The sequence below is a fragment of the Phycodurus eques genome, chromosome 5 (genome assembly GCF_024500275.1).
Source record: "Phycodurus eques isolate BA_2022a chromosome 5, UOR_Pequ_1.1, whole genome shotgun sequence".
In the NCBI taxonomy this organism is placed as follows: Eukaryota; Metazoa; Chordata; class Actinopteri; order Syngnathiformes; family Syngnathidae; genus Phycodurus; species Phycodurus eques.
In genome coordinates, this window is record NC_084529.1 from 20002380 (window position 1) to 20021634 (window position 19255).

The 19255-nt window shown below is 41.7% G+C and overlaps 2 protein-coding genes and 2 non-coding genes across 10 annotated transcripts in view; 2 read left to right on the top strand and 2 right to left on the bottom strand.

Moving 5' to 3' along the window:
* srpk2 (SRSF protein kinase 2) overlaps positions 1–4910 on the bottom strand; it is a 55989-nt gene extending 51079 nt beyond the window's left edge. For 6 of the 7 annotated variants that reach the window (XM_061677991.1, XM_061677993.1, XM_061677986.1 and 3 more), the window contains exons 1-2: positions 4840–4910; positions 4551–4617 (exon numbers count right to left, since the gene is read on the bottom strand). In XM_061677991.1, the coding sequence (XP_061533975.1) occupies positions 4551–4617; positions 4840–4855 (83 nt within the window). In that variant the 5' untranslated portion in view covers positions 4856–4910. Of the gene's footprint in view, positions 1–4550; positions 4618–4839 lie in introns of those variants that run through there. The other variant, XM_061677988.1, reaches the window with a different exon arrangement.
* Positions 3990–4062, top strand: trnak-cuu (transfer RNA lysine (anticodon CUU)). The gene has a single exon. It is a non-coding gene; the product is annotated as a tRNA-Lys (tRNA).
* A 1773-nt stretch (positions 4911–6683) lies between the features above and the next one.
* On the bottom strand, positions 6684–6757 carry trnat-agu (transfer RNA threonine (anticodon AGU)). Its single transcript has one exon. It is a non-coding gene; the product is annotated as a tRNA-Thr (tRNA).
* Positions 6758–9090: 2333 nt separating this feature from the next.
* pus7 (pseudouridine synthase 7) lies at positions 9091–18521 on the top strand. The gene is given in 17 exon segments (XM_061676607.1): positions 9091–9150; positions 9152–9393; positions 9469–9553; positions 10732–10854; positions 10928–11069; positions 13140–13251; positions 13686–13763; positions 13844–13972; positions 14733–14835; positions 14837–14859; positions 14932–14993; positions 15072–15232; positions 15879–16005; positions 16087–16188; positions 16298–16427; positions 17824–17915; positions 18068–18521. Coding segments are annotated over 17 exon segments (1908 nt in total). The 3' UTR covers positions 18205–18521.
* The last annotated feature ends 734 nt before the right edge of the window (positions 18522–19255 follow it).

Below are 19255 nucleotides of genomic sequence, written 5' to 3' on the forward strand. Positions count from 1 at the left end.
GGAGCCAGTATTGAGGCTGCCGCGAGCTATCTTTAAGCGGCCTACTTCTCCATACTGCCTGGTAGATGCTGGCTGAGGAGAGAGGATCCACACACACACACTCGCACACAAAGCTGCAATGGATCAAAGCAAAGCAGACAGAGAAGAATGTGCGTTTCTCTTTGGCTTCCTGTAACGCTTGACGCGCTCATCTCAGCGACTGTAATGTCTAATTACCACACACTGCCATCAAGTGGGAAAAGGCACAGACACGTCTCACACACACAAACAAGGTGGGAGTAATTATGTGTGTTCAATATTCTAGAGCAGGGGTGTCCAAACTTTTTCTTCCAAGGGCCGCATGCAGACAAATCGAAGGATGGGACGGTCACTTCCACATTCTTCACCTTCAAATTATTTAACACACTAAAACCATTGCATTGTTGTAAATAAATATATGTGGAGCAATTATATATATTGTTTATATTATGTATGTTGGTTGGACAAATATATGTATTTATTATTTTTAAAAAATATATTTATTTTTTTTCTGGATTTTTGGATGGCCTTGTGTCCCAAGTGAATGGATCCGCCCCTGTAGTAAGCAGCAGCATCACCACATCTGCACATTCAGAACCCAAATAACAGTTATCTGTACTAAGCTGACCCTGACACGGAGCAAAAAGTGCAGCAAAAAATTCTGATTCCGGGCTGCATTGTACCCATTAATGTGTGATTGGTGGAAAACAAGGAACTGACAAATGAGAATGGATTTCTTCTTCACTTGCCTTGTAAATTTGATTCTGCACTGTGGACCACTAAAACAATGGATGGGGGGGGGGGCTTAAATGGGCCCTGGGCCATAGTTTGGACACCTCTGGGCTATCTAAATTGGTATACTGATGACATAATGGATTGGCTGGCGACCAGTTCGGGGTGTACCCCGCATCTCGCCCGAAGATAGCTGGGATTGGCTCCAGCACGGCCGCGACTTTAGTGAGGAGAAGCGGTACAGAAAAAGGATGGATGAATGACTTAATGGTCAGCCTGGGAGCAGCTAACTTTTTTAGCCCACGGCTATATCGCTGCCTGGCAACAAGTCCAGGGTGTACCCCACCAGCCCAACGCAATTCAGCCCTTTTGTATCCAGAATTCTATTGCTTGCAGTGGCAGGGAATATAGACATAATGTCCTCGTCTGTTTACAAATGTGGGTCGTCACTATCCTTGCAGATAGCAGCAGCAAAAGGTGAGAGAGAGAGTCATCGCACTTCACCTGCTGAGTAAGGACGTATTCCTTCTACCTCACTCAAGATGGATGCCGTTACAAGAGTTTGTTTACACACACACCACTCAACACCGTGTACACACACTAATACCAAAATGAAATAGGGGGGTAGGTCTACAGTGTCCAAATATGGAGGACACACGCGATATTGTTAAAGTGTTATTTCAAAATGGTGACAAAACACCAAAAGAAAATGGTCATTTATCTTTGCAGCGCAGTTTTACCTGCAGTCTACAGTACACTGCTGCCCCCGAACGGTCAATAAAAGTAATACAAGCACTTATAACCAGTAAAAGAAATGCCCCCCTTTTTATTTTAGTAAAGTAACTTCAACATGTTCTTTGCCTATCAATGAATGCTCGTTTCTGCAACAAATAAAGAAAAGATTAAGGTGGTTTTCCAAGATGTCAGAGTCATTACAACGTTTACTATTCATTTCTCATGTTAAATGCAAAAGGAACCTTTCAAAGCAATTATACTGAGTATGCTGGTTGAATGTTGCAGTTATTTCTAAGAGCAATGTCGTAAGATCAGTTTGACATGATATTGAACCGTTTTGGGATCATCGTTTGTGATATATTTACAGTTTAATCTATTACATAGACAATGATGAAAATAATTATGCAGGGGGGGGGGGGTGGGCATCAGTTAATTGTAGTTCTCCACTATTCGCGGCAGGGCTAGGCCCCTATACCTCACAGATAGCTTTATGTTATGTTTTTAAACAGCCATAACTGTAGTTTTTACACAGCAATAGTTTTATTTACTATGGCAGCAGCCAGCTAAAAAGCTGATAGATTGTGAAGGACACACACACTCACATGTACAACCTGAGTAGGCTGCACGCAAGGAGGCAGCCTAGACTGAGCAGTTCAAAGTGAGGGGAATGACTATCGACTGTGTTGTACCCGCACCGGCATTCATCAGTATTGGTCGGCGGAGGGGAAGAAATGTTGAAATGTGTGGCGGTCCAATCAATAAAACAACATGATGGAATGAGACGAAACACAAAAAACTTGTCAAGCTTATTCTGCAGCTGCCATTGCAGTGGCGTGACGATGCATAAATTTTTTGGGTGTCTCTAAGGAATCTATTTCAGTCATTATGGACGCAGTCAGTTCAGGTCCGAGTTGTCGGCTGCCTAAATGGGTTGCCATAGAAATCCCAACCGAAAGACAATCAAAACATTGTTCTGAGTGTATTTGAATGAAAATTCATCCAACCAATTTCTAAGGTCACTTTTTTATGTTAAGACTTACATCGCAAGGCATAATTAAACTCGAATGGCAGTATTCCACACATTGTGGACACAATAAATTCAGGCCAGACTAGTTGCCTGCCAAAATCTGTTGCCATAGCAATCCCATCAAAAAGATTAGAAATGCCTTCTACACGATTCCACCAATTGCTAGCTGCTTCCTACAAAATTCGTCCAACCAATCACTGAGCTGCTTACTAACAAGTTTTCGCCAATCGCCGAGCGACCTCCCTACCCGGATAGGCCGCTTACAATAATTCATACAACCAACTACTAAGCTAAATTCTACCAAAGTTTTTCCAACCAATTGACGAGCAGAGTGCTGCAAGGGTTCGACCAATCAGAGCGTCCTTTCAACCAAAATTCACCCAACCAATCAATGACTTACTGAAATTCATCCAACCCATTGCTGAGTTTCTGACTTTCAAGATTTATTAAGGAGTTGTTAGATAAAACAGATTTTTTTTTTCTTAAACAAAAATGTTGTGTAATTGCTTGGTTTTAAGAAAAGTTGAATTACATTATTATTATTAATCAGTTATTTTTTTTAATAGCAATAAATAGTTTTATTTAGTTTTTCTCGTATGGCTTTAAATTGCAGCACTTCAAGTTGGGAATGGGATCAATATTACTCCATTGCCCAACTAGTTGGCTGGTTAAATGGGCTCCCATAGAAATCACATCAAAAAGCCGTACCAGCATTATTTTAAGTGTATTTCTAAAAGGGTGTAAATCAACTTACCGCCACTAAATCTTCAATGGGCCAACGGAAGGGCTGTTGATAACAAAAATAAAAAAATAAAAATAAGAAATGACTGCCCTGTCCTGACTAACAAGTGCAATCACAGCGAATGACTGAGGCTCACTGCGTTATTTTGGCCTGCTAGACATGTTTCCACTGTAATGTGCAAAACACACACACACAGTAAAGGGCATGGCGGGACGTTATTTTAGGGAGCAGTCTTAATGCAGTAAAAACAGATGGGATTAGGTTGGAATAAGAAGATGTAGATCAAAAGTAGCTGCCTGGTTTCATCACCATCGGGAGAGATCTGCCATTTACTGCAGTCATAGCAAACTTGATGCCTCTAATTTGTTGGCAATTGCAAACCCCATCATAACAGATTTTAGAACTGAAGTCACTTTAATTGCGTTTGAGCTGCTACTGATATTGAACCGGCTAATTGTTGAGACGTTCGTGTTTACATATATAATATTATATTTGTATTAGATAAATGATACACATGTATTTAACTTTTGTCTGAAGACACCAGCCATTAATTTTTTTTAATCAAGTCCAGCTTCAAATAATCATGTAATCAAACCGTAGTCATGCATGTTAGCGTAGCATACACAAAAAGGCTTTCAGAAGACTTTTTTATTCTAAACGTTGGATGGTTGCTTGAATTCGAGATTACTTGATTACATGATGTTTTTACATGATAACCGTTCGCCATTTGTCACTGCCCGGCTAGCTCAGTCGGTAGAGCATGAGACTCTTAATCTCAGGGTCGTGGGTTCGAGCCCCACGTTGGGCGTTGCATTTTTGTACCCATTCTGAAGTTCCGATAATGTTTCCATCTTGCGTGTGGTTACGGCAATATTTTAATTGACGTGGTACGTTTGGGGGTGATTCCGGCACAATGACCAAATCTGAACGCTTCCTGTGTGTGCCACTGGGTGACGTCGCGCCAATCCCAAACCGCCATGAAGAGTGCCCACACTCACTCGCACTCCAATTCGCATGCACTTTACACAGCCACTGCAGACATTGATAAGATTGTCCACACCAGAACCTCACACGCCAAGATCAATGCTGACATAAAAAAAATGTATTCATCTCGCAAAATTCTGCTCGATACACGCAGCTGTAGCGTGTGTCAACCCAGTTGCAACTTATCTGACGCATGCAAACGTGAACACAGTGTATACCGGCGGGCGTCAAGCACTGACAGATGCCAAACACATCCAACCGCGGCAGGCAAACAAACGCTCCCCACCCCCGAAGCCCACAGCCCGGGCTTACCTCCGATGATGACCCGGTTTCTCCTTCTTCCCCTTCAGCCTCCTCTTCCTGGACTGCATGGCCAACACTAGAGAGTTGACGCCGGGCAGGGCATGAGCGACGTCCCGATCCGAGGGGGAAAGGGTGCAAGGAAGCAGGGGATGAGAGAGGAGAGGAGAGGACACACGTCAGAACGAGGCATGAATCTGCGGCGCCACTTCCGGTTCGATTCGGCGCAAAAATGCTGCCGCAAAAGCAGGGAAGCGGTGCAGGGTTTGGAGTTGACGGGCTTTGCCGGGAATCAACGCACCTTTCCTGGAGATCATCTTTTTACTCCTCTTCCTCTCTGGGCAGGAGCGGCCAGAACAGACATCCACACTGTGCTTTTTCTTTTTTTTCCTTTTTTTTCTTCTTGGCTCCCTCTGTAGGTCAAAACGGGAATTGCGTGCAACAACTAATCGACTCCAATATGATCCAGGGGCGATTGTCGGATCTGGAATTTAGGGGTGCCAAACCCCCGAAGAGATTGTTGCATTAACAGATCAACTATCCCAAATTGTGAAACATATACAGTATTGTGCAAAAGTCCAACATCTGATTAGCTGTTTCATCAATACCATACAGTAATCCGCCACAGCAGTTCATTATTCACAATTTCATCTACAGCATTTTTTTAAAATATTTTTTGATGTAGAACCTATCACCAGGTATTTGCTGAAAAATGTGGCTCTTTGCAGTTTTTGTGCACACTAAGATACATCGGGAAGTCATTTCTCAACAAAAATTACAGCGAACCCTCACAATTCGTGAGAGTGACTGAGCCTGGCCGCCAATTGCAAAAGTCTGCAAGTAACTGATGCCCTTCATAAAATGTAATTGACTACAGATGCCACAAAATGGCGTCTAAGTCTAAAATAATCATACATCCTTGACACTAAGATGCCACGGTGCAAAAAAGCAATAGTTTTATTGCTTTCGCCTGAACGCAAAAACAGCACACAGGAGAGTAGTTCAGTAAACAACCATGGATAGGTCCCCCCCCCCCAAATAATGTGTGAATATGCAAATTTATGAATGCCAAATAGTAGATATGCGAGAGCTCACAGTAGTGTGTAATTATGTCTATCTGTCACCAGCTGGCTGGCAGAAGTGGTCACTCAATTTACACTCTTGATCGTGCAGTATGAGTACCGATGGAACCGCTCTTTTCTGTGTTTCACTGTGTTTGCGTAATTCACCTTACCACTATACACCACTACTGATGCCACAGAACACGTGTTGTAGTTTTAATCACAACTTTTCCCGAAAAGAGCAAGTGCATGACTCATAATACACTGACAACATTTCACAAATTTACAAACCCCCCTCATAAACTTCGAGGAAAGTAAGTTTAGTTTTAAGGGTAATGTAGGATGAGTTTGAAATTATATTGAACCTGTTTTAGGATCATGGTTTATATTTAAGATGTAAACTATGAATATCGGCGATAATAAACATTTGTAAGAGGTGCATCACTTATTCAAGTTTTTTTTTTTTCACGATTCGCAGTAGGGCTCGTATTACTGTAATGACTTTAGAGAACTAGAATGTCACTCAATACAGCAATGATGCCAAACCTACTTAACTGGTTTACATGTGAAAATGAATTCTATAAAAAGGTACATTAAAAAAAACAAAGCTAGTGGTGGCCTAAAACCTTTACACAGTACTGTACACAGTAAAACTTTTTTTTTTTATTAATAGTGGTATATGATGTTTACACTTTCAAAATCAACATTGCATCAGTCACGTGGCCGAGTGAAGTGTCTAAGAAAAAACACTCATGAGGTAATCAATGTAATGTTAATACAGTATATATAAATATACATATATATGTGTGTGTGTGTGTGTGTGTGTGTGTGTGTGTGTGTGTGTGTGTGTGTGTGTACATATATACACGAACACACACACAGTTTCCATTACCTAATGACTGAAAATGCATGCAAGACGTTTTACAATAGTGTGTTGCTAAAACAAATCTGGTCCCTAATGTACACCATACTTCCTGTTTTCCTTGCACTACTTCTACTAATTCCTAATTCAGCCGCATTCACTATTATGACACTTCTTCAACAAGTTCAAATGTTTCTTGTTGATTCAAGCGAAAAAAACAAAAGGCACCGCTGGGATTCGAACCCAGGATCTCCTGTTTACTAGACAGGCGCTTTAACCAACTAAGCCACGGCGCCGATGCCTACCCAGCTAGTGCTTCCCAACATATCTGAACGTATCTGCCAACTGCGAGGCATGGATAAGTGTTGATACGAGTATACTAACCCAAAAAATATGAAAAATGTCAACTTTGCCGTAGTAGTTCTTATCGTCGCCAGCCTCTTTTACGAGTTATTCTGATCGCTTTTATTCGGTGGGCTACTCTACTACCAGGTTCTTATGTTTGAGAGTAAGTTGAAATAATATTTTAAACGCTTTTAAATATTGTGTAAACACGTTAAATATTATTTAAAGGGATAAAAAATAATATACGCAGGCCGTAAACCAGTGTCCTCTGTCGCAAATATATTGACTCACCCGTTGATGCATATTCTACTGCTTTAAAAACAAGTATCGCCTCATAGCTCGTGAGTCGTATACTCGAGGTCACGCTAAACGTAATCTGGTTGATTTTGTACCAATTGGTCAAGTGGCTTAGTCATAGAAAAATATTTTTGCGTCATGTGAGGAAACGTGGACGGCGCGCGCTTTAATCTTGCCGTTTATAAGATCTCTGAGCGAGCGAGTGTCCTGCAGTGGGCGGGGTTATGAGGCAGAATCCGGAAGTGCATAGGCGCATGCGCATACGTACACGCACGTGTTCTGTAGGTGATTGGCTCACCTGATGCTTTGCTATCGCCACACACCACCTTTGATGGATAAAGCTCTTTTTTATTCACTTCATTTCTCCATTTAGCTCCGTTCGTGGCCAAGCAAAATATTGCTCACGAACAGACAACGCTTCTTAGGCTTTCGCTACCCCATAAGATACAATTTCCCCCGTGTTTTTCTATCTTGTGCTAAACTCACGAATGCTAAGCAAATTGACACCTAACACTTCTTAAAAGGTAAGTGGGAAGCTCCTTTTAGAGATTGCACGGAATTGTGTTCAGCTATGTTATCATTTGTAGAACATTAGACGTTAGAAAAACGACTGTAATGTTCCGTCACATACAGATTTGATAATGATTCTTAGAGCTTTACGGCATACCAAAGAAAAAGTGGTTGCCTCCGTTTGGCAATCAATTTTATGCGCATGTGCACAATTACGTCACTATAACGTAAAACGAACGTTCCTATTGAATTTACCTATTGGAGCCAACCGACAGTTTGTAAAATCCTGGTTTCATCCCAATTATTCCCCCAAATTCCTATTCATTCCCATAAAATTTCAGGAATTGTGCAACTCTAGTGACAACAACAAATTAGGGATGTTGGATACCACTTTTTTCAGATCGATACCAGTACCTCTAGTACTCACCGATAGAGTACCACGAGTACAATTTCAATTAACCCAATGATAAACAGTTGTGCTCACCATTATTGGCACCAAGTTTAAGTACTAAATGTGGAATGTCTCTTGAAGAAAATTAATCATTGTGAAACATTTTTCTATAGAGAACTTGTTTGTTACAAAAAGTGCAATGATAAACAGTATTTTATGGAGAGATGAAACAAATAGAGCTTTTTAGCAATGCACACAAACAGTATGTTTACAGATGGCACAATGAAGCCTTTAAGGAAGAGAACACCCTGCCAACAGTCAAGCATGGTGGAGGATCCACCGTGCTGTGGGACTGCATTGCAGAATCTGGTTGTGGAGGTCATGACTGTATCACAGGGACCTGTGATAGCAGGGAGCTGAAATCTGCCATTGGGGAAAAGAACCCTGCAACTGTTCAAGAGCTTGAGCAAAGGGAGAACATACCACCTGAGAAGTCCAAAAACTTATAGATGGATAGAAGAAACATTTGGAGGCTGTCGTCGCTGCTAAAGTGTGTGCAACTAAATATTAATGAGGTGTGCCAATATTGCTGAAAATGCTGTTTTCTTTTTTTCGTTTTAATTACAATATCTAAGTTGGGGAAAAAAACACTTTTCTTAGTTAAATTACTTTGGCCCTCCAATAAAAAGATCCCAATGATATAAGTTTGGTACATTAAAAAAAAAATCTCAAGATATTTTACTGGTTATGCAAAAAATGAAGCGGTGCCAATAATGCTGAGCACGACTGTATAATTATGAACAAAGAGCTTTCTTTCTGTCGCTGTCAAACTGCTGCTGTGTAGCACCAACTACTGGGGTGGAGGACCTCTTGTAATATTTATTTTGCCTTACTATCAGTGGCTGGTATCGGCAGCCTACACGAGTACCCAATACCTTGAAATAAGGCTGATGTGGGCCGAAACCTGGTATCGGTACTCGCCCATCACTACAGTAAATGAATTTGATGTGATCTGTCACTGTGTCCGCTTTAAACAAAAAAAAAAAAAAAAAAAAAAACCTTTCTGTGTGTCACAGCTTGTTTACCATGGATGAATCCATGCCTGCTCCAGCACCAGTGCACTCCGGGGAGAAGAGAGGCTGTCCAGGAGGATGAGGAAGACAAAGCGACTGTGTCCAAGAGAGCCAAAGTTAAGGATGAACTCGAGAATGGACCTCCTCAGGCAGCAACAAGCGATGGTGAGGACGAAGAAGAAGAAGAGGAGGAGGAGCAGGATGCCAGCGGCGAGACGTTTGCCGACATGATGAAACACGGCCTCACTGAGCTGGATGTGGGTATCTGCAAGTATGTCAGCGACCACGAGGGCTTCTCAGGAATCCTGAAGGAAAGGTTTGTCCTTTAAAATCACTCCCTTTTCCACCACCATTTTCCTCACGCAACCATTGATTTGTTATTTTTACTCAGGTACTCGGATTTTGTGGTCCATGAAATCAGCAAAGAAGGAAAGATAGTGCACTTAGATGACCTCTCAATTCCCAAAGATGTTCCGGTAAGCAAAACATCCACTCATAACACAAAAACAATCTTGTAATGTATACTGTACCGTAATCATTTTAATATATTGGAGAGACGATGCATGCGAGTACACAACAGGCACGCAAGTAAACAACAGCGCCTACTCCCGAACTGGCCAATTCAGGAACTAACTTACTTTATTCGCTTCGAGCAGGCGTTTTGAATTCCAGCCAGACACCACCATTTCTGCGGATCCGGAGTCCGTTGGTTCCGGGAATGTTAATTCAAGGTTTTACTGTCATTTTCTTTGTGGAGGTAGCACTTCATCACAAAGCCAACAAATAACTTTGTCTATTAGAGTGGCACATGCAGCGGACACATGGCCAAACAAAAATACTCCCCAGCCCGCACATCAACTCCTCAGCTGAGGGTTTGCTTAGGGACCTTTATCAAGAGCTAATTCTGTTAGCCAAGGCTAATCTGTGGTAACACTGCAGCTCTTCTTACCTGTTGACTTTAACATAAGTATGTCTGTGTAGTCCGCTTGGAAATGGCAGCTGTTCAGCTAGTCTAGATGCCAAATCATGGGTGGAAGAACTTGTTGGGGAGGTTGTTATGTAAATTATCCATATTGTGACATCAAAATCCGCCAACATTCAGAACAACTCGCTTGCAGACCTATTTTCAGAAATCGGGAGCTAAATATATAGTTGGTTGTTGAACTTAATGGGTGGGCGTGCAGTCCAGAGATTCAATACTACTTGTATACAAGCCATTGGGCGGCTGTGGCTCAGTAGGTAGAGCATGTTGTCCAGTGACCGAAGGGTCACTGGTTAAAATGCTGGCTGTGACTGTCCGGATGCCGAAGTGTCCTTGGGCAAGACCCTGAACCCTAATTTGCTCCCAGTGGGCCTGGCAGCGCCTTGCATAGCAGCAATCACCCATTAGTGTATGAATGTGTGTGTGAGTAGGTGAATGTGAGGCTTTGTAATGCGCTTTTGGCACTGTGATGGTGTAGATAAAGCACTATATAAGTGCAGACCATTTACCGTTAAAAAGTAAATGTTTCATAATGTGTCCTCGCACTTATTGTCCAATTGTGTGTTGGTGACTTTGTTTTAAAAAAAATAAAAATAATAATAATAATTTTTAAAACTGTCAGTGCAGTGTTTGCTTGGCTCGGTCTTATTTTGTGTGCGTTTGTCCCATCAGGAAGAAGCAACAGCAGTAGAGGAAAATACAACAACTGAATGCACCGTACTGACTGAGGAACAGAAGAAGCAGCTCGGAGAGCTGCAGCTGTTCAAGAACAAAGAGAGCTTCGTCTCCATTGAGGTGACTTTACGCTCACTGGAGACTTATGTTGAGTTAGCTTCATGTCTTTAACCCCTTTTTATCTATTTTACAGGGGGGCGAGTCAAAGGATAAGCGGACACTGGTACACAAAGCCATTAAAACTGAATTCCCTGGCCTGGAGACTAAGACAGAGGAGAAAGACGGACGAAAGTTCATAGTGGCGTACCATGCTGCTGGAAAGAAGGCCCTGGCTGGTGAGTGGAGACATTGAAATCACTAATAAAGTGTAACCACCAACGTCCAACACAATTTTTCAAAACACTGTTTCCCATTGGAAATAATGGAAATCTGGTCAAGTGTTAAGTTTTTTTAAATCTACAGGAAACATTTTAAATGACATTATTGGGTCATACAAGTGTACAAATAAGTTATCAAAACTAATCTTAAAATGCTAAAGATTCAGGTGCAAGTCTCACGTATTATTTAACAGTCACACAAGCGTAAAAAGAACTTCCATTCTCTTTACCGTTTATTCTCACTAGGGTCGCGGGATGCTGGAGCCTATCCCAACTATCTTCGGGCGGGAGGTGGGGTACACCTTGAACTGGTCGCCAGCCAATCGCAAGGCACATAGAAACAAACAACCATTCGCACACACATTCACACCTACAGGCAATTTAGAGTCCTCAATCAAACTACCATGCATGTGTTTGAGATGTGGGAGGAAAGCGGCGTGCCCGGAGAAAACCCACCCAGGCACAGGGAAAACATGCAAACTCCACACAGGCGGGGCCGGGATTTGAACCCCAGTCCCCAGAACTGTGAGGCAGATATGCAAACCAGTCGCCCACCTTGCTGGTAAAAAGAAGTTAACCAAAACAATTAAATGGTAGACCTTAAGAAACTGAAGTCGACAAATAAAATCACTTTCTCACCTAACTGAGTTCTTGAGGTACATTGAGGTCTTGGTATGCACAACTAAGTTTTGTGTGACTTATAACTTACTATTTTTAATTTTAAAAAATTTACGTGAATTAAACGGCATGTGCATGACCGTAAAGCTGGATTACTGCAGGTCCAAGTGTCCAATCCCAATTTAATGACGATTTGTTTTTTGGACTATTTCCATATACTGTCTTATTTCCAGAAATGGCTGCATCAAGTGATCGAATAACTTAAAAAATTAGAATTTCGATAGTGCAGAGCTACCAGAAGAGTCCATAAAAGTTTGGGATCATCATTTCACACTTGACAAGCAAGATAAAGTCCAATGTGTACCACAACAGCACGTATACGATCGCCAACACAAGGGAACGTATCGACATTAGCTAATTTAATATAGCCTACCATCGCGAGTTAGAAAGTATTATAATGCCCCCAGAAGTGGTTGAGGATAGACATGGGCACTGGTGCACTTTCCATTACTTCATAGAACAAATGGTGAGAAAAGAAACACCAGAACAAGCACATTCATACATGAGGTGCCGAGTCACTCAACACGCAGCCAGCCAACTCTACCCACTCATTCGCTGACACCCACGTCACTTACCAGGACAAGGCATACACACTCAAAGTCACAGATACCACAGTAGAACATGAGGATGGCGACCCAAAGTGGACAAAAATAATACCTGCATCTCACATGCACATTATTTTGTTTAATAATGAACAATATATATTTTTTAATCTGTTTACTTGATTAATCGATGGGATAATGGGTAGAATATTTTATTCTAAAAGTATTTGATAGCTTCAGCATTTGGAAGAGGCCTGATTCCGATATGAAGATATCAGATTCCCTGCATTTTGTTTATTTTTGTCGTGCTGCCATGACTCATATCCTAATTGTGCCCCTTGAGAGCAAAAAGAAAAAATCTAAATTGTTACTTGATCCTTGCAGTGTAAATCCAGCCTAAGACACTTGCATGAGTCCTCTCAGGATGTAAACTCCTCATTGAGGTTCTGATCAGGCTCATGACCCATGTTGTTCACTGAATGCCTTCTCGATCCCTTTTCAATCCATTCAATCCCAATCCAGTCCAGTCATGCGTTTATGCATGCGGCTCAGCTCCTTGCTCGTAAGCATCCTTTGCTAAGTAACACTCTTCTATTGTCTATATTTTGCTCTTCTTGGGATAGAGGTGAAGACATCTGCAGGTAAGAAGTTCCTTTCCACACAAACAAGCACTAGCGATGCCAGGTGTTATAGCAGGTTTTGCCAGTCTAACCGTTTAAGGTGTAAGTGCAGAACTATATTCTGTCAAAGTAATGGTCTCAGATATGGTCTTATGTGTGTTTTTTTTTTCTCTGTGTCCTTTTAAAAGCACCGAGGAAACACTTCTGGCCCAAGAACCGCGGCAGCTTCTGCCACTTTGTCCTGTACAAGGAGAACAAGGACACGATGGACGCCATCAATGTGCTGTCAAAGTTCCTCAGGTATGAATGTCCTTGAATTTCTCCACTAATATATTTTATTATTACCTCTGCCAAATGCATAGTCAGCCGGAGTTTTTTGTTGTTGTTGTTCATTATGAAAACATCTCAACCTACTTACTGTATTTCCTCAAATAGTGAATAATAGCTCGAACAGACACCGTCTCCAGTAACCATGATGTGCATTATTGCCACCTTAAGGACTGTAGTGGAACATTCTAGACCACAGTTTACTACTATTTGTCTGTTTCTTGCTTGTAATTGTCTCCTTTTGTTTTATGAATGCTTCTCTGTTGTGTCAAAGCACTTTGGAAACACGTGTTTTTAATTTGCTACACAAATAAAACTATTCTTGCTACGACACTATCCGCTATGATGTGAGGCGGGAACATAACCTAATCTGGCATTAGTGTATTTTCTTTTTTCTGTTTTGTCAGGCTCAGACCCAACATGTTCTCCTACATGGGCACTAAGGACAAGAGGGCCATCACTGTGCAGGAGATCGCTGTGCTCAAGTGAGTGTGGAAAAGGCAGCAGGACGTCTGATGCTGCTGGATGTGTCACTCACCCCGGGAGCCTTCTGTCTCTGTCCCAGGATCACAGCAGAGAGGTTGGCCCACCTTAACAAGTGCCTGATGAACCTCAAGCTGGGCAATTTCTCCTACAAAAATCACCCTCTCAAGCTTGGGGAGCTGCAGGGGAACCACTTCACTGTGGTCATTAGGTATAATGAATTATGTGCTGTTTCCCATATTTATGAGTAGTCAATATGTTGGTATCTGCATCTGCTGCATAAATAGTGGGACATCCTTGCTTTATTGGAAATTTAGACTCTTCCCTGAACCTAACATGCATATTTTTGGAATTTGGGAGAAAGCCAGTTTACCCGGACAAAACTTGCACAAGCATGGGGAGAGCATGTAACTCAATTCAGGAAAGCCTGTGCCAAATTTCAGACCCAGCACTTCAGAACTGTGAGGCAGACATGTTTATCATGTCCATCATGCTGACAGGAGTGGACATTTACGTATTTAAATGAGAAGAGTTTAGTTTATAGAATTCAAATAAAAAAATTAAGGGTTAGGGTTTTTTCCCCCCCCCCAACTGTAAAATATAAGACATTTACTTTTTGTTTTCTTGTAGAATACCTAATTATATTTTCTATTTATTTAGATTAATAGTGTTTTTAAACATTATTAACTATACAATATATAACTATATAAGATATAACTATATCTTGCAAGGTATTATTTTCCAACAAGTTGAAGTTCTTTACAGACAAACCTGTAACCTTACAGTGAATTGCCATTAACACCTGTAAAATTCAACATATTCCAGTTAATTCCCATAAATTGTATTATGGATACCTCTGTATTCGTAGTGATGGCATTAAAATACAATTGTATTGCACATTTAGCTGTTTTATCCATGATTTTGAATTGTACCACTTGAAAGTCACCCCACCATCAATGTCGTCACAACAGGAACATCTCAGGAACCGACGCCCAGGTCCATCAGGCTATGAGATCCCTCAAGCAGACGGGCTTTATCAACTACTACGGCATGCAGCGTTTCGGCACCACGGCAGGTGCCCACGCAGCAAGTCGGCAGGTAACGCCGTTCCACACAGAGGCGCCACTTTCGGTCTCGCTACGTGCTGCTAAAATCTTCTGTTGTGACAAGGGCCATCTTGAAGAATGACTGGAAGCAAGTGGTGGATTTGATTCTCAAGCCTCGTCCCGGAGGTGCTAAAGTGTTCCTAATCCGCCTGTAATGGGATTTCGTGGTCCCGCTAATGTTTTTCGTCATACATTTCCCCACAGCTGAGAAAGAATTCCTGGTGCGCTGCAGGGAGGAGTGGGCCAAGACTCAAGACCCCGAGGCAGCCCTGAAGAAGCTGCCCAACAAGCGCTGTGTGGAGGGCCAACTGCTGCGGGGCCTTTCCCAGCACGGCAAAAATAATATTGTTACTGCCTTTGGACTGGTTAGTGCTCTACTATCTAGGTCAGGGGTGTCCAAACCATGGCCTGGGCTTGTGTATATATATATTTTTTATTTTATTTGTGTAGAAAAATATCTTGTTTTAATTTATCCATGTAAAATACCTTTTCCTAGATTTTCAACTTTATACTTAAGTTTAATATTAAGAAATACAGTTGAGTAGGGACAGAGCCCTGCAGCAAACAGTGAAAATACACGCATAAATGAGGACCACCCAAAAAAGTTTGTAATTGCCAAAGTATGCCACAAGATTGCGGTAAAGCACTTTTTACTATTATACAAGGCTATGGCTTGACTCAAAGTAGCCCCCCCAACAGTTCTTTGGCTCTAGGATGCTTCCAAAGAAGTATTTGTTTACATATTAGACTTAGAAGTGAGTTTTTCAGCAAATAAATGATAGATCCCCCCCCCACCCCCCCAAAAAAAACAAATCTGAATGCTGGATCGCGAATATGCAAGGGTTCACTGTAACTCCATGTTACATCAGTCCACACGCATGATTTCTTTCCCTTCCTATCAATACTCTTAATAGTGTGGGGAAGCCATTTGCCTCAAACATAAAAGAACAATTTTGTGTTAAATTTGGAGCTAAGGCCCCTCTTCATCACTGTGTCTGTCCGTTTGTGCAGATCCCCCGAAACAACCGCCTGATGTACATCCACAGCTACCAAAGTGTAGTGTGGAACACCATGGTGAGCCGCCGGATCGACGCCTTCGGGCTCACAGCCGTGGAGGGTGACCTAGTGCTCCGAGGAAGTTGGTATCTGTCCCTATGGATATCTGGCGGTAGTGTTAATTCAGGCATTTTCTAGAATCAATGTGATTGTTTCCCTAAAGCCAAAGCACACATCCTGTCAGAAGAGGAGGCGACGAGCCACTCCATCCATGACATCGTGATGCCGCTTCCTGGCTTTGACGTAATCTACCCTTCTCACCACGGTAAGAATGCCATACCTGGCGTTTTTAAAAATAAACATGGTGAAATGTGTGTGTGTGTGTGTGTGTGTGTGTATGTATGTATGTATGCATGTATGTGTGTGTGTGTCAGTGGGTAAAGGTTACAGAGAGATGCTGAGCGCAGACGGGCTGGACATTGACAACATGCGACACAAAGTGAAGGACTACTCGCTGGCAGGAGCTTACCGACGGGTCCTCATCAGGCCCAGCGATGTCAGTTGGTGCGTGCTCCTTTTAACCACTCAGGATTTTTCCTGGCTCGAATTGAGGCCGAGTTGGTACCTTTCTGATCATTTATGTGTGCGTGTGCCACGCTCAAACTAACACTTTTTCTGTTAATTATTTAAATGCATTATATTGTTTAGCATTTTCTTTTTCCTTAAATATACACTCAAATACAAAATAAAAATACAGGAACACTAAAATGCAAAATAAAAATACAGGAACCTTCTTTGATAATAGATAAAACAAAAGTGAATGTGTGTACAGTCAAACAGCAAAGTTAACTTCACGTAACTTGGGTAAATGTATCCCTGTTAAATGGTAGTTAAACATTGGCCTGAATCATTTCTTTCACACTTTTCACATCCAGTGGCAGAACATTTAAGCCTCCCAGTTTTCATTTGACAAAATGTCCTCTGGTGCTCCTTGTAATCTGGTGCAGTGTTTTCCCTAAAAGTAAAAACAATACAGTGTCCACCGATCGCTCCACCGCCACATCGTGGATTTTTTTGTGGAACACATCTACTTATCTATTGTGGAATTCCCTACAATATCTATCTAGTTTATATTGATTGTTTTTTTGTTTGTTTGTTTTTTTACAGAATAGTATACTTGCTGTAATGCTCTTGCATGAGGGAGAAGAGGGCCACTGTCAGCAACGCATTTTGCAATGCAATACAATACATAAAAAATATGTTATTATATGTTCTCGCAAAGGTTAACCTGTTGTGGGTGGGTTTGGAAATTATCACCCTTGTTGAACAGGGGTTCACTGTGATGATTTTTCTTTTCAAACAACTGTTTTGTTTATAACTTTTACACAAAAGTGTGTTTTTGCACTACCTTAACATTCAACTGTTTCTGACACAGTGGTGCCTCGTCTCTGAGGAGAACAGCAATTGCAGTTAAAAATGACACCCTTTGTAGTGCAGCGATGGCCCAGTAACAGTTTTTAAGATGTCAGAGGTTTTAAGAGCCGCCTCCACCATATTTGGGCAGCCGCCAAATTTGATATGCAGGATAAACCACTGTTTACATATTAACTTGTCTTAGTCAGGGTTTGACGAGACCAGTTTTTCCCCAAACTTTATTGAGGCAAGGTACAAATGTTACAGCACAGCACCAAACAAATGTCACAAAAAACTGGATACACAGGTTAATTGTACCTTACTGCATGTTACCTTACGCCGTCGGCATAGATAAATGAACAAAGGCACATTATGTGCCGTGAAGAAATAATTTTCGGACCCATTCAGCAAAATTGGATAATTTCCAACGGAACACCTAATAATTTCTCATGACACACTAGTGTGCCACAGCACCCTGGTTGGGAATCACTCGACTAGCCCCCCCCCCTCCCCCATCCTAAGTGACCTGGGTGTCTTTTGTGTGTAGGGAGGTGATCGAGTACGACGATCCCAAGATATCTCTGGTCCACACTGACTTTGAAAAAATTGAGAACAAACCAGCGCCAGTTTTCAACAAAGGTCAGTTATCAAAAACACAGAAGTTGCTGCAAACACGAAAACACACACACACACACACACACAGTAGATGGCTTTGTAGAAGTAGAATCAACATTTTAGTGTGTGTTGAAGGTGTTTCGCTTGTCTTCTCTCGCCCTCTTAACTCTTAACAGAGGGGAAGTACCGTGCTCTCCGGCTGGAGTTCTCGCTGCCGCCCTCGACGTACGCCACCATGGCCATACGGGAAGTGCTCAAGTTGGACACCAGCATCAAGAAACAGACGCAGCTCAACACCACCTGGTTCAACTGACGCTGGGGCGCCCGCCACAATATTAGGTACACCTGCACAAACAAATTGTTCGGTGACTTTGGCAAAAACTATAGCGGCGCCTTCCTGTCGTGCACAACTAAAGGGTGCGAGTGTGACTGGCTTTTTTGTTGTTGATTTTTAACCACCAAAACCACTGACAGTGTTTTATTTTGGAGGTTTTAACTTTGAGAAGTTTTTTTTTTTTTTTATCTGCTTGTGCAGAAATTTGAGACTGCTTTCTTTTTTAAAATAACATTCGACTGAATGTACACACGACTCTGGCGGAGAGGATGAATAAAAAATAATTGAGAAGCTGAGTCTGTGTATTTTTGGAACAGAACACTGCACATTTGCTATACTGGTCATCAAGGAAGATCCCCCCCCCCAACCACTACCCCAGTTTTCCCAGGAGGGTGAAACTACTCAATACAAATACAAAGGAGGACACTGGGGGGAAAAAAAGGAAAATGTGACTAATTATATTTGGACAGAAATTTCTTTTTTGTAAGTGTTTTTATTTTATGCTTGTAATTGCTTGTATTTTTTTCTGTGCTTTCCTGCGTTTCTGGTAATATTACAACTTCTTGAAATCATATTTTTCTCGTATTATTGTTCTTCTAATATGACTTTTTTTCCCCCTGTGAACTGACAACTTTATTGAAATGTTCTCATAATTACGACTTTATTCTCATAAAATGTGGTTTTCTTTTACGGGTGGCACTAATGTACACATTCTATATTTTCTTTTCATTTTAGATAAATACATCCATCCATTTTCTCTACTGCTTATCCTCACTAGGGTCGCTGGTGTGCTGGAGCCTCATGTACAAAGACTTGTGTGGATCTCCTACTAAAACATGGCGTACGCTCAAATCCAGAAAATGTCATAAGCACAAAAATATTCAGATGTATGAAACTGCATACTCATGAATCCTAGCACATTTCCTTCGTGCATTCCAATCAACGTGGAAATGAGTCCACATGTTGGAGTAGCCGACTCCTCCCTGTCCACGCCCACATTTGAATATGCAAATCATATTTAAATGAACTG